This window comes from Pavona decussata, unplaced genomic scaffold (genome assembly GCF_977016875.1).
Source record: "Pavona decussata unplaced genomic scaffold, jaPavDecu1.1 SCAFFOLD_391, whole genome shotgun sequence".
NCBI classification, from domain to species: Eukaryota; Metazoa; Cnidaria; class Anthozoa; order Scleractinia; family Agariciidae; genus Pavona; species Pavona decussata.
In genome coordinates, this window is record NW_028145763.1 from 1,612,501 (window position 1) to 1,627,842 (window position 15,342).

General features: G+C 42.1%; 3 protein-coding genes across 5 annotated transcripts in view; 2 read left to right on the forward strand and 1 right to left on the reverse strand.

Moving 5' to 3' along the window:
* LOC146451308 (uncharacterized) overlaps positions 1-15,342 on the reverse strand; it is a 29,348-nt gene that overhangs the window by 4,535 nt on the left and 9,471 nt on the right. Inside the window, exon 1 of one of the 3 annotated variants that reach the window (XM_085099464.1) lies at positions 6,650-6,819. The exons of 1 other annotated variant lie outside the window; for it this stretch is intronic. The gene's annotated coding sequence lies outside the window, so the exon portion shown is untranslated. Of the gene's footprint in view, positions 73-6,649; positions 6,820-15,342 lie in introns of those variants that run through there. One more of the 3 variants, XM_085099463.1, reaches the window with a different exon arrangement.
* On the forward strand, positions 200-1,984 carry LOC146451309 (uncharacterized). The gene is made up of 2 exons (XM_085099470.1): positions 200-439; positions 1,502-1,984. Exons 1-2 carry the CDS (start codon positions 227-229, stop codon positions 1,982-1,984), a joined length of 696 nt encoding a protein of 231 aa, XP_084955596.1. The 5' UTR covers positions 200-226.
* Positions 8,140-14,447, forward strand: LOC146451310 (uncharacterized). Its single transcript, XM_085099429.1, has 4 exons — positions 8,140-8,232; positions 10,136-10,467; positions 11,130-11,279; positions 11,877-14,447. Exons 1-4 carry the CDS (start codon positions 8,198-8,200, stop codon positions 12,404-12,406), a joined length of 1,047 nt encoding a protein of 348 aa, XP_084955555.1. The 5' UTR covers positions 8,140-8,197; the 3' UTR covers positions 12,407-14,447.

Consider the following 15,342-nt stretch of genomic DNA (forward strand, 5'->3'; position numbering starts at 1 on the left):
AGGCAAGCGTTGCTATTTAAGTCAATATCTGTGTTTAAACAGAGGCCACTCGTAAGACAGATTGTCATATAGCTGAACTGCGCACATACATTGGCAAGTTCATAGTCACGTTTCAATCCTATTCATACTTTATTAATATTCATTAGCCCGCGTGCATAGTATATAAGCATGCCTTAATTATTCATAGTTGTCAGTTTTGCCTAACTGTGGTTGGAATCGGTTGAAGATGTCCGAGCGTCCGTCCCAAGTGAACGACCCTGCGAGGGCCCAGGAAATTTTACAGCCACTTCAAAGCGCTGTTGAACAGGCTGCTCCACTGGTGCAACTGGCTGGTGCAACTTCAGGAGCAACTGCGAGCGGGGATATTGCGGCCCAAAGTTCTGCCCGAGAAAACGTTAATGAGACGAGTACGTCGAACAGCTCGACAGTCAACCTTGAGGTATACATTCGCCTACAATGTTTTAGTTTTGTATTCTAGCCGGGGTTTGTTGCCTATTTCTGTTTGCCCAACATTACATTTTCTCGTTATGTTTTTCCCGTTACTGGGGAGCCGGTTTTAAATTTCGCGCTTAGAGCACATGGTCGGCGCGTATTCTTCTGGGTTCGCCACGATACAGTTCTTTTAAATGTTTGGGCGATATTCTGTTGTTTTATATAACGTTTTTGCTGTTGCACTCAGTTGTTTTCTTCTTTTGTTTTTTCTTATGAATTAGGGTTGCGATATATTTGGGAGCTGTTTGTGTTGGAGGACCGTAGAAATTATTTATGCTGTTTGCACCTTTCCTTACTTGTCCCTTGAGGGGCGCGGAATGTGCGGCCTCGGCCATGGTCCGTTTTAGTCTCACAGTGGTGTTCCGTTTTGCTTGTCTGGCCACATGGTGGCGTAGACTGTTTGAGCAGTGCGTCGTGGACTTCTGCTCCGTGCCACGAGGTGGCGTGAAAAAAAAAAATCGGTCGAGGACCGATCGAGCAGCGTGTCGAGGACTTCTGCTCTGCGCCACGAGGTGGCGTGAAAAAAAAAAAAAAAAAAAAAGGAAAAGGAAAAATCGGTCGAGGACCGTTCGAGCAGCGTGTCGAGGACTTCTGCTCTGCGCCACGAGGTGGCGTAAAAAAAAAAAATCGGTCGAGGCCCGATCGAGCAGCGTGTCGGGGACTTCTGCTCTGTGCCACGAGGTGGCGTGGGAAAAAAAAGGGAAAATGGGAAATCGGTCGAGGACTGATCGAGCTGTGGGTCGAGGACTTCTGCTCTGTGCTAAGGGGCGGCGTGAAAAAAAAAGAAAAACACGAAGTAAGCGGTCGAGGACCGATACGGAGGTGTGTCGAGAAATTTTTCCCTGTGCCACGAGGTGGCGTGAAAAGAAAAAAAAAATCGGTCGGGCACCACTTGTGCAATGACTTTTCTTTTCGCTCTGTGCCGTGAGGTGGCGTAAGAATGGGAGGCAACAAGCAAACCGTCTTTAAGGACATTGAGGAGTTACTTGGTGTTTTCTTTCTTTTGTAGGTCCCGCCCGCAACGGTCGGGGCACTAAAGAAGGAGTATGATGAGTGGAAGACAAAAATCGATGCATCGGCAATCGAGTCTGCTTTCTCGTGTCTCCAGATGGTGATCGCGCGTCCAGTGGCTCTTTTTGACCCACATGCTGCGATCGCCGCTCTGGATGAAGTGGTCAATGTTACAAAGGAAAAGAAGGATGAAAGAGCGTCGCGTTATGGAATAGTGCTAAGGCAGTTCCGTCCGTTGTTGAGCAACCCGTGCCTCCAGCAGGTGTTAATAAAGCTGGTGGCGTCAAAAGAGGAGGCCAAGGTGGCCAAGGTTATTGCTAAGACAGCCAAACGACCCGTTTCGGTGAATCAAGCTTCGTTCACTGGGGCTCCATACCAGAGGCGCGGCACCAATCTCGGTTTTAGATCACTTTCGGAGAGGAAGTGCTGGGTGTGTGGAAAGGCGGGACACATCTCACGCTCTTGCCCGGACAAGCGTTAAAGATTGTGAAATCTGTTAAAGTGATGTGTGTTTCAATGGAATTCGGGATTGTCCTTGTATTTGCAATTGAAAATAATAAAATGTAAAGGCACTGAGTAATATGAGTCGTTTTTAGTCTGTGGTCTCGAGGTTGGGAAAATGACCCCCAAGCGTTTTGCCCATAGGCATGCCCTTGAGCCCGATTACTCGGGCTACGGTGGTCATTTTCTCCGAACTCGGGTTTGCAGTCTCTGTTTGAGTACATCATTCTGATCCTTTTTCCTTTTTGATGCTTTTGTTCTAGCCCAAACCAAAACGTCTCAAGGGAGATACGGTGACCTTTATGCCTTGGAAGCGGAGGGAAAAAGCAGGCATAAGGAAATACGATGGGTATCCATGGAGGGTAAACCGAGTTCGGAGAAAATGACATCAGAAGACGCTTGTTTAACCCATGTTCAAGGCATTGTGGCGGGGGAAACTCCTAACCTGCGGGATCTGTTGTTTTGCGATCCGGACTCCTTTCAACCTGGTCAACTTCGCACCCGAATTCGACTCTGGGAAAACATTTTGGACGGGTACGAACCTGCAAAGGACGTTCTAGAATGGTTGGAGCATGGGGTGGATATCAAAAAATTCATGAAGCCCTTTAAGGGATCATTCATGGGTGTTAAGTATGAGAGCGCGGAACCCCCGACTAGGGTTTTTAAGAACCACTACTCTTGCAAACAGTTTTCGCAATTTGTTACGAAAACAATTTTGAAACGTATCGAGACAGGAGCGATCCGTGTTTGTGGTAAAGTGGGTGTAGGGGCGCCGCCCCACCTCGTCCTTCCCATGACGATCGAACCACAAAAGCCGAGGTTATGCATTGATGCCAGGTTTTTAAACTTGTGGATGGTCGAAACCCCCTTTTCGCTGGACACGCTTGTTGGCGTCCCTCGTGTCTTATATCCTAACTCCTACATGAGCAAAATTGATGACAAGTCCGGCTATGACCATATTTTGCTTTCCTTTGATTCTCAGCAGTATTTTGGTATTGAATGGCAGGGGTGGTGGTTGGTTGGAGTTACGCTTCCCTTCGGGTGGAAGAATTCTCCATTTGTATACCAAACTGTTGGACTGGGCCCCACAAATTTTTTCAGGAGTTTAGGGGTCGCGTGTTCCCTGTATATTAACGACCGTTTGAATGGGGAGCTGTTTGCTTTGAAGGGATTTTGGTCACGCCCACTGTCGCAGAGGACGCCGGAATACAGTTATCAATCTGCGGAGGGGGCTTTGTACATAGTCTGTTTAGTGCTGGTAAACCTGGGTTATTTTTTTGGGCCTTTCCAAATGCGTTCTGGTCCCTGTAACCAGCATCCGTTACTTGGGCATGATAGTGGTTTCGATAGCGCAGGCTTTTCGCATTCCTGAAGATAAGAAGATAAAGTTCTCTCAGCTACGCGAGCAAATACTTTCGCGTGGATCTACTATCTCCTTTAAGTCTTTACAGAGGTTGATAGGAAATTCAATTCCTTCTCCCTGGCTTTTCCAGCGTCTAAATTCTACATTAGGGAAATGGCGGCGTCAATTGCAAAGGCTTCCAGAGGTGGTGAGGTGAATTTATCTCCGAATCTGAGAGAGGAAATAGTGTTTTGGAGGTTCCTTGATAGTAGGGACAAGGCGATTCGGTGGAGAAGTGAACGTCATGTTGCCATCTCTTTTACCTCAGACGCTTCGTCTTTCCGTTGGGGAGCGGTAACTCACCTGCCTACCGGGACCATTTCTATCGGCGACTACTGGGAAGAAACTGTTCGAAGCGAGCATATTAATGTGAAGGAGATGTGGGCCGTCCTCAGGGGATTGCAGTCACTCCCGGAAAGCGTCTCTGATTGCAGGATTGATGCACAGGTGGACAGCATGGTTGTCTTCCACGCTTGGTCGGGCCGTGGGCCACGCTCTAGAAAGTTAGTTCAGATTTTGCGATTGATTTTCCAGTTCTTTGTGGATAGAAACCTTTCCCTGGAAATGTCTTTTGTTCCTTCTCACCTGAACCAGGCAGATTGGTTTTCCAGGAGACTATCTCGTTCGGATGCTATGCTTTCTCCGAAGTCTTGGGAAATCGTCCAGCGTCGGTTTGGCGGAATTAATGGCCATGATCTTGATTTGATGTCATTAGATTGCAATGTTCAACGGGACTGGCAAGGGAACTCGTTAAAGCACTTTACGCCCTACCCTACTCCAGAGTCATCGGGTGTCAATGTTTTTAACCAAGACCTCTCTGTTTGCGATGGTAACCGCGTTAACGCCTACACTTTCCCACCATTTTCACTTATTGGGCCTCTTGTGCGTTTCCTCGCATCAGTGAATCCAGTTGTTTCGATAGTAGTACCATTGATGTTCTCCTTACCCGGGTGGTGGCCGTTATTAAATGCATTGTCCAGCCACAATGTTTTAGTGGCCGAGAAGGGATCACCGGATACGCTCCTTTTCCCTTCAAAGGATGGTTTTATTCCTGGCTCCTCTCCGTATAGCCTCTGGGCATTTAGGATTGGGAAAGACATGTCGTAAACTGCCTAAAGGGAGAAACCTTTTTTCTCTTTTCATTCTTCGCCGTTGGTACCCAGACTTTTCCAGCCATCTGTGTCGTGCCCGGCTTGTTCCAAACCCTATGATTTTGACTTTTGCTATTGTCAGAGATATGGCTATCAGCGTCAGACAAAGTCACATACAACTTTGAAGAGTCTCAAGGCCCCTATTGACCTCTGTTTTATAAGGGGGAGAAAGAAAACTTTGGTTACTAGGCAACAGGCTACCCCTTATCAAAAACAAAGAAGTGCTTTAGAGATGGAGTTTTCACAGTTCTTAGAATCCACCTCGAAGAGGGACATTTGCTCGGCAATACCTGACGACGTGATTGACTTCTTGATCTGGAAGGATAATTTTAGCAAGACGGTGGTACATATTGATTCCTGCCCCTTTGTTGGGTGAGAAGAATGCTTCTTCTTGTGTTTGCCCTAAGCGTTTAGCATACGGATCCATTGACTCGATAATTGGAAAATTAAGAGCTATATTCAACTAGTATGGGAGATCGGCAACTGATAGTCTTTTCCCTGGGATCGCCAACCCCGCAGCTTCACCACTGATTAAGTCCTATTTATCAGCGGTCAGAGAGGAACAGCTTGCCACAAGGGTCATGCAGAGACAGGCTGAACTTTCATTCTTCAGGATTTGGTGTTTTTATCTTCAGAAATAACTAGGCGCATGAACATACATGTTCGTTCTTCATCACAGCTATTTGTTCTCGAAAGAGATCAAGCCTTTTTTAAGGTACAATTCTTTGGTGGCGACAGGGCCGGAGACCTCGGTCGAATAAAAACAAAGGAGATTCTCTATTTTCCGGAAAAAAGGCTCTACCTTTAACCATACACTAACTAAGTCGCTGCGAGACGGCACGTCGAACATTTTTGCTCTCAAGCATCATGCGGACCCTTCCGTCTGCCTGGTGACTGCAGTTGAGGTTTACATTAGCTTCTGCGACCTTTTGAAGATCTCTATCCGACAAGGATTTTTGTTTCGGCCCCTCAATCCTTCTGGAGAAATTTTGCCAGCACCTTTTGAGTCGGCCGCGGCTCAGGCGCGGCTCTCGACGTATGTTCGCCAAATTCCAGCTTTTGCTAATCGGAATGTTATTTTACATGGTCTAAGGAGTGGCTGTGCAATTTAGCTCGCCATTGCCGGAGCGAAGCTTGGTGCGATCATGGATCACGTGGGCTGGAAGTCCTCATCGACTGCACGTCATTATATTAAGTTGAATCAGGTGCTTGGCGTTGGTGGAGCGGCGGACGTCTTCGTTGGAAGTAGATTTAGCGAAAGCTTACAAGCAGTATAATAACCTACATGGTTTTACTTTAGCATTCTAAGCATTACGTTTGTTTCAGGATGTAAAGCTTGTTTATCCTTTTTTCCCAACGCATTCTAAGGCTTGGTATTGTTGTTTCGATAGAGGTAGATACTAGCGAATGTTTACAAGGAGTGTCATAACTAAAGGTTGCATAGTTTATCATAGTTTTCGTAGGTTCCTTTGATCTTGCCTTGTTCATTTTGTTTTTGTTTCAATAAATTTTGGAAATGCGTTCAAGGCCTGAAATAGTTTGGCATGGTTTTCTGTATAGCATCTATGACGGTCATGTTGAAATATTAGTGAGGGTTGGGAAAGTTAGTTGGGTTGAGGATGGGTAAGGTTGGGGACTTGGGGGACTTATTTTGGTATGATTGTTTGGATTAGCCAGCGAATGCGGGGCGCAGTCTGGGGTGACTTTCCCATAACTAAATGCTAATGAGTATGCAGGAGGGATAATGAACTATTCATACTTTATTAGTATTCATTAGCCCGCGTGCATAGTATATAAGCATGCGTTAATTATTCATAGTTGTCAGTTTTGCCTAACTGTGGTTGGAATCGTCCCACCCACCCACCCCTTCTGCTTACTTTATTGGCACCTCTCAGGTTTTCCCCAGCGAGCTTGCTCGTCTGGGGTGACTTTCCCATAACTAAATGCTAATGAGTATGCAGGAGGGATAATGAACTGTTCAATCAAGCCCTGTTCAATCAATTATTCGCTGAAAGAAATTAGTGTAGAAAAGAACTGAAATGAGATGAAAATCACATCATAAAGGAAGACAAACCGTTATGTTTTTACTTACTCAAAGACTTTGCAGTTGCCTTTCCCGTGTATTACGCCAGGTATCCTTTGAGAGTGATCTTTGAAGTGAAACCTTAACTGTGACAGAACTCATACTGAAAGATAATTATTGATTCTTTTGTTTTCTCCCTCCTACTTTCCGGTCGTATGGAATTGAAGAGTTAATCAGAACCATTGTCATTTTTATTGGCTGCTTACAACAGAACGAAAAGCAAGCGTTGCTATTTAAGTCAATATCTGTGTTTAAACAGAGGCCACTCGTAAGACAGATTGTCATATAGCTGAACTCCGCGCATACATTGGCAAGTTCATAGTCACGTTCATCTTGCGATAGCACTATTGCCGCCAAACGTGTAAGATTGCGAAAGACATACATTGGCAAGTTCATAGTCACGTGACATTTTACGATAGAACTATTTGCCGCCAAACGTGTAAGATTGCGAAAACAATGATGTAGGACAATTAAGAGAGACCGCTTTTGCACGTAAACAGCGCGTGAGCGAGGAGTGGCGTAATTTTGTCATGTGATTCAGTGCGTTTTTCAAAGTTTTGTTTGTCTTCTGTTTTTTTCCGTAAATCGCTATGAAACAAATCATTCAATAACGGCTCCTCGGGACATCAGTGTGTCTCGAGACGAGGTCTAAAGAAACACTTAGATTCTTGGGAACAAAACTGTTTTCCTTGAGGCCTGTCATAAAGTGTTAATTATTTCATAGTCTGCTTAGAACAACGGGATGGAGTCAAAGCACTGTAATTTACAACATGCAGCTGCCAGTATATAATGGCTTGGAAATTATTCCCTCTCTCGATTGTATTGACTCTACGCCCCTTCGTTTTTCTATTTCACATCTTTTAGCAGGTAGCTAATATCTCAATGATGATATTAATTCTTAGTATTTGCTATTGAAAGAACAGACACAAACTAAAGCGGTTAATGAGAAATCGCGTGATTAATTACTAAATCAATTTTAAACAAGTCCGAGTGACAAAAAAAATTGTATCGCCGAATTTCACCTGCTTAAACGTTTATTTTCTTCGGAACTTGGCTTGACCGACAAATTTTCACCATTGTAATCATGTACATAATTTTACATACCAATATATAAAAAGAATTTGCTTCAAGGTACCAGGGTAATTAAATTAAACCGTTCAACCTCGTTCCCAGGGTCTCTCTTCTTCCCGCCCCAGCGAAAGAGAGAGAGAGACGGGTCTCTCTCTCTCTCTCGCTGGGGCGGGAAGAAGAGAGACCCTGGGAACGAGGTTGTAAACCGTTTTCCATTTAATTCGTATATGACGCAAGAAACATTGAAATTGTTTGTTGTTTGTTAAAATATTGACTTAAGTGGCAAATACTTGTCTTACTTGAAGTGTCTTAAGTAGCCAATGAAAACAACCATTTCTGATTAACTCTTTGAAACGGGAGCGGGGGGCAATAAATTTTTAATCGACCATTTTGCACTCTGCACGTATTTGAAGCTGAATAAGTACAGCTTAACATCGCAGCTAATATTGCGCTTCAAAGTTCTCTCTGAAAAGTGTCTCTGAAAAGATGAGAAAGAGTAGAAGTGACTGCAAATTTTCCAGGTACTTAGTTTCTCTCTCATTTCTTCTTTCCATTATTTTGTTTCACTTCTACAACCGGAGAACATTCTGTAATTGCTCAGGATAGAGAAATTGGTTTAACTGACAAGGGATTTTGCAAAGCGTTTACAATATGAAATGGTTCCAGTTGAAATTAATGGGCTAACGGTGTTTTACGTTCAATCAGGAATTGGCATTCTCGCAACGTCGTTGCGATGAAAGTACGTTCTATGAGAATGTCAAACAATTTCAGTTTACTTAATCCCTAAGAAAAGTCAGGAGATAAGTTAGGAGAATTTTTTTCTTTGATAATAGGGGCAAAAGGAAGTCGTAGCGCTAGGTTCCCTACCGCAGTGTGAAACAATGATCCAGTGAAATTATGACTTCAGTTAATTGGTGGACTTGACTTCCTAGCACTATGTTAAACAGTTAATGAACTGAATAAGAACTGAATGATTGTTATGAATATCCTCTGTTAACTTTTAAATCAATATTGACTAAAAGAGGAAGTATCATGGGGTTTTTGATATCTTTTGTTAAAAATGATGAAATAAGACCTTCAATCACCTGCCAAATAATTCTAGAATGACGAGAGAAACGAAATCAACTAAATTCTTGAAAGAAACAACTTGTGATCTGTTCTAGCGCATTTTGGAAACAAAAATGCGAGAACTTGAAAAACATTAGCCTAACATTTTTCAAGTTTCAATCCAAACCGGCCTACCCTGTGTCTGGCCAGAGGCACTAATCGACAGTTTTATTGCACTGGGGTGATAATTTTTAACAAACTTGACAATTATTTCGTTGTTTCTGCTGACAGTCAAACATTTTTGGGTTTTGAAATGACAGCAAATTTTCGTGATACTTCCCCTTTAACTCTTTCTTCTCGAGTACCTTCCATTTCTTTAAACAGCCAATAAAGTGTTGTTTTGTGTTACTCAGCTTTTAAACTGAAGGCGGATGGCAATAAATTTTTAATCGGTCATTTTGCTCACCTTTTCGACCATTTTGATATAACACCACAGTTAACAACTCTGTTAAAAGCTCTCACAAAAAACGTCTCTGAAAAGATGCGTTCAGAGTTCTCACCAGAAAGGTACCTGTTTAAGGGAGTTCCTTATAATGTAGGCGTTTTTCATATTAATTTGAAAGTGGTAGAACTTATCTTTAGTTTATTTAACGGGTTTGCGGGAGTTATAGGTTTGACATCTTCCGTTGTGCAACTGTTTAGGCGTTTTTCATTTAATTAGCAGTCTGGAATTGTGAATTATTGCGCTGCAAAAAAGAACCTTCGTATAAGTATGTTCCAGACGTAAAGAATGTCGAGAAATTCTGTCTCGTCTTATTTCAGTTCGCAAAACTAAACCGAGTACAACTTGCATCGTAATCCTTACGTTATAAAGGGATATAGCGGAGTAAACAACAACATAATCTAGGAGCTCTGAAAATGGGGTAGCTTTTCTGTATATTACCCTGTTAAGATTGGAGGCCAAACGAAAACGGAGGGAGAAAGACGTTGATAGTGGGCAAGAACGATATCTTCGCGCCCTCGCTTAGCCCGAAACGTTTTCATTTAATCATGATCTCAAAAAGTTTCAGCGTGCTTGTATTTTTCAGTACTAGATTCAACGAAATGCAAACTTTCGTTCTTGTTGAACTCCTAACTGCACAAGATGCACCGGCAAACGCTCTCAAAAAATTTCAATTATTTTGCGGCGCTCGACTTGTTTGAATCGAACCTTCACATACGGGGCTTCACTTAAAATCGGAGTAACGTTACTCGGCCTAGACTAGAATAAGAATAGCATAATCGGAACTACCCGAATTGAATGACTGCTAATCGCATGTTTTATTTTAAACAATTAACATAATTAAGAATTTCAAATCATTTCTATATATTTTCAAGGATGATTTTAGCAACTACGGCTATTTTCGTCCAAACCCTGCTCCCCTTCTTGGTCCACCCCACAGCAGTCTTTGCAGATCAGCCTCGCAATGGCGCATGTCGCGACAACAGGGAGGAATTTGGTTTTGCTTTAGTTGGGCATGACTACAAAACAGTGTACGCTGACAACTTTGGCCGCTGCTTCTTCGAATGCAGTTCAGGAGAAAGATGCCAAAGTGTGACGTTTCTCTGGAACACTAAGGAATGTAAAATGAACAAAGAGACAAAGAAGTCAAGGCCTGAAAGTTTTGAAGAGAATCCCGCTGCTACGTACATGGAAAACAATTTTCGAGGTATTAAAAGTAATTAAAAGTCTTTGCAATAAATAACTGCAAGTTTGCCGGACAGTAGAAAGTAAGCAGAACTCACGATGAACTACAAATCACGCAAGGAACAGACTAATTTAATTCACTGTCAGAGCCAAAGTTTTGATGTAGATCGGGTACGGAATTATTAGATACAACTATGTTAATGAACGACAGCCGATTAGTGCAGATGCTCTTTATTTTGTGAAATGTAATTTTGGTATTTTATCCGAGCTTATCATTGGACTTAGACCTTCTCAAATCCCGTTTTCGTGGAATCCATTGACACCTTCGCTCCTTGCTCAATTTCGATGCCATAATATAACTGGAGCCTATTTGTGGCGAGTCTACTGTAGACCCAGGCATTTGAGAATCCCTGCTCATATTATCTTCTGCATCTGCCTTTGCAGTAAAAGGAAACGTGTTGAACTGCCCTGTTACAGTAAGGATATCGTGATATTTGCTCTCATTTTGTAGAAATTATTTTATTTCTCCACTAAGTGGAATTAAGTAACGAATGTTTACATTCGCTGTCGTTTCTATAGTTAATGTAAAAGGAGAGCTAGATACTAAGATCTAAGACGATAAGATGAAGTGCGCATCTACTCAATCCTACTTTAATTCCTTCCTTCCATGACTGTTTCTTACAGCAAAGAAAGGCTCAAAAGCCTTTGTCCCAGGATCTTCCTGCAAAGACATTTTGATCAGCGGTGACGCTCAGGGGAATGGTGAGTACTGGATTGACCCAACAGCCTCAGGGGACCCCTTCACAGTGTTCTGTGACATGACCACTGACGGAGGTAGGAGACAAAGACTTCAACTTTTCTTTGGAAAATATTTCGAGGAAGAACAATTTCGGTTTTCTCATGTTCCGTGCTTTTTTTAAGGCAATAAGTTATCTTTTTCCATTCCTCCACTGAACGCTCTTCCTGTTGCCGTTCTGCTTGAGCTTTTTGTAATAAAACTTCAGTTTGTACTGAGATGTCTTGCATGTAGCTCTCCTGCACGAACTGCATGGAAATTAGTTGAAGATGTTTCTTGAGCAAGTCTGCAGCATTAGCTAGCATTCAACTCACGCTGGACGCCATTCTGGGGTGATAACAGTTTGTGTGCGTGAGTGCGTTTTAGGGGAGGGGTGGCTTGGGACAGGTATGGGAGGAAAAATATAAAATAAAATAAAAAATGATCAGGTACGTCAACAATGATCATGCATGAACAGCATGATGCTCCAGCACAAGTAAAAAAATAATACATCCACATTTCCTGAAATTCACACGAAAAGCTTTAAAACAATCCAAAAACTGTAGCATAAAAAGCTACTTGCATGAAACAGTTACAAATCACCTTTTTAACCAATAATTAATTTTTTTGCCCTCATAATTATATTTCTCTTTCAGGCGGTTGGCTTCTCATCACTCGCATTCTGCAAACTGCAAATTCTGTATTCAATGAAACCATGTCCAATTCTTACAAAACCGTCCTTCCTAAATACAATTCCGACAGGCACTACCTGCTGCGAGATGGATTTAACCAGCTGAAACAGGACATGGGCTTCACTCAGATCCGCTTCTACTGTTTTAAGAAAACTGCAGGTCGAGTTTTTCACATCATGACCAACAACAATGCAAAAGGAGCAAACGTGGTGAATTATTTTACCACTTCTGACACCATGCCTGTTGCTTGCAATTCCTTCACCCGTCTTCCAGATGACAAGTCATTACTGGCTAAGAATTGCGATCAATGGGGGAACCCGACTAAAAACCGATGGGGACATAAGTCGTTCGTCAATGATAAGCGCCTCTTTACAAGACCATTGACATGGCCGTGGACTCGTTATTATCGCCTTACAGGCAACGTCCCTCAATGTGACGACACTTCATCCAATCCCATGTCCGTGGGCGATATTTGGCAAATTTTTGTGCGATAATGATAAGTGATATTGTTTTCTTGGGTATGCCTGTTGCATTATAAGTTCAGTTGCATATGCTAAGCTGATTTTATCAGCAGCGATTCGCGATGACGATCCTTAGCGCAAAACAGCGTAGTTTTGTTTCGCATAGATACCTTTAGCGGATGGTTGATGCTGTACAACATGAACAAGCAGACGATTTTCTGCATAATTTGTGCACCGCCAGCATGTGCAAGTTCCTACATCAGCTTCACAGACTTTTAACGTCATGGTCGGAGTGGAAATGGCGCTAAAAATAGTCTGTCGTCCATGTTGCAAGGCATCAACTTTCCAACAACATTGATGCGGTGAAAATCCTCGCTATGAAATTTCGCGTGTGATAGTTACACATTGATAACGTGGTGAAACATGGTTGGTGACTGTCGCTGGATTCATAAAGCCATATGTTCTGTTGGAAGAACTCGGTTTTCTTCTTTCCGAGTATGCCTGTGCTTAAAAGATACCATCACATTTAATTAATTATTTCATTGCGCACAAGCCAGACATCAATGTTCATATCCTAGCCAGCAGTATGCAGGATCAGGTTTATTACAGAAACCTACAGCTGAGTGGCCTAGCTCCAACGAGTCTCCTATAGTTCAGTGATAGAGCTGAGAGCATTCGAACTAGTAATCGGAAGGTCACAGGTTTGACTCCTGCTGGGGAAACTCGAATTTTTATTTTCCGAGTATAGCTGTGCCATTGTGAATAACACATCATCCTCAAGAAAAAACATGTTGTATTGTTCGGTACACTGAAAGCTGTTATTTAGAAACATTTCCAAGGAATGATCTGAGCTTACAATATAATCAACGAATCCGTTTCCACAGCCTGCTCCTGGCATGTAGCCTGGTGACACTAATTTACATTTTGGAATAATTTGTAACAAGTTAAATTTAATAGGTCAAGTCAGCATTTAGGGCTATACACTGTCCTACTACTTTGCTAAGCTTTGGTAAGTTAACGTCTATCTAAACCTGGCCTTTTTTGTCTTCTGGTTGTGGGGGGGGGGGGGGGGGGAAGATTTCCGCTGGACACACTCAATTGTGTGTAAAAAATTTCTTGCGCTGAATTCTCGTGGAACTATGTAATGAGTGAAACTGGCAGATCATTCGCCTCCAAGAAGAGGAACGTATAAAGCATGCTCCATGCAGTGGCTCTAACATCGCAAAGCATGCATGGTTTAATGGCCATGACATTCCATTTAGGTGGTTTTTAACTAGGCATAAAATAATAGCATAAAAATAAGCAGGTGAGAACACCAGCTACATATACAAGCATAAGGACAGATGCTCTGGCATCTCGATACCAGCTCCCCTCGAGCTTGAGCAAGATGGCAGACGAAACGCTTGACTGCCCTGTGATTCTGCTTGTCCGTTCTCATCAGTAAAAACTGCAACATAAGCATAAGCATAAGATGTCTCAGTTGTGAATCGGCGTTTGTGCTTATGTCTTAGTGAAAACCAGGCTTTTAACCCGACGTATTGATTATTGACCAAGGAAATTACCGTGTGAGAAGAATGTTGGCCTGGTGCATCATCAAGGCTAACTCCCAATGCGACAACAATGCTTGCCCACGGCCCAAGACAACATAACTCACTCTTCTGAACAAATTATTCTTTACTCTTTCTACCTAGCTAGCGCTTATTTTTATGCTATTGTATTATTCCTTAAGTTTGTACATCGTTACGTCGAAGACTGAAGTTTAGGGAGTCGAATTTTGTAAAATTTGCAGTTTAGCTAGAGGACGTTCTTAAATTGTTATTAAATGACGAATCCTGGCTACGCCGCCCTTTTATGTTTTTTTTTTTTTTAATACTAACCCTATATGAATGAATGAATGAATGAATGAATGAATGAATGAATGAATGAATGAATGAATGAATGAATGAATGAATGAATGAATGAATGAATGAATGAATGAATGAATGAATGAATGAATGAATGAATGAATGAATGAATGAATGAATGAATGGATGGATGGATGGATGGATGGATGGATGGATGGATGGATGGATGGATGGATGGATGGATGGATGGATGGATGGATGAATGAATGAATGAATGAATGAATAACAGTTTACAACAGAGAAGATGGCTATAATTAGATTTGTAGGTAAACGAGAATGGTTACATGCAGTGATCTGTTCCAAAATGTTATACAAAGTTTTATGGGAAGAATGAATAGATGTGAAAAAATCAAATAAATTAGTTTCTATTTGCCTAATTTTAGCTGCTAAGGTAATATTCTCATGTAATTAATTAATCAATCCAGTATTAGGCTTATTTTGTTGATCTTTCCCGTAAGCGACCACCAATAGAGTTGACTGTAATTATATGAAAATATTACCTTCGCAGCTAAAAGTTGCCATGACACCAAGCACACACTATTATTAGTATTTCCATTTATAATATAGTGATGGTTAGCTCGAAAGCTAAGCTTCTCTGACCACCGTACACTTCTACCAAAGCCATTAACTTCTTTCTTTTCTCCTTCTATTTGTTATTATATTCCTATGTTCCTATCATCATGATACAATTTAAATACTGTACCCAAGTGTAAATAAACTGAAACTGAAACTGATACGTGGGAGATTTTGATGCAATACTAGTGCACGGCATTTAATTCTATCGACGCCCAAATAAGGCCGAATAGCTAACTGCGAAATGAACAGTCACTTAGTTTGAAAATGGGAGCCCCTACATTCGATAGCAGATAGGGGAGACTGTAGAACGACATCCAAGATCGCAGGAGACAAATTAAGTCATAGGGGTGGGGGTGGGGGCCTTATTCTCAGGAGGTAATCCCCATAAAAGGACTAACACTGGACGAAAAAATGGATTTACATGGGTGGTAAACATGGTGCAAAACTGTAGTAAATGCCACATTTGCTCAAGTTTGCTCAACTTTATAT

Bases quoted from the DNA above. Each gene is read 5' to 3' on its own strand.
- LOC146451309 (XM_085099470.1), top strand. From the start codon at position 227: ATGTCCGAGCGTCCGTCCCAAGTGAACGACCCTGCGAGGGCCCAGGAA. The intron at 440-1,501 runs GTATACATTCGC...TTTCTTTTGTAG, and splicing joins GCTCGACAGTCAACCTTGAG to GTCCCGCCCGCAACGGTCGG.
- LOC146451310 (XM_085099429.1), top strand. From the start codon at position 8,198: ATGAGAAAGAGTAGAAGTGACTGCAAATTTTCCAG. The intron at 8,233-10,135 runs GTACTTAGTTTC...TATATTTTCAAG, and splicing joins AGTGACTGCAAATTTTCCAG to GATGATTTTAGCAACTACGG. The intron at 11,280-11,876 runs GTAGGAGACAAA...TTTCTCTTTCAG, and splicing joins TGACATGACCACTGACGGAG to GCGGTTGGCTTCTCATCACT.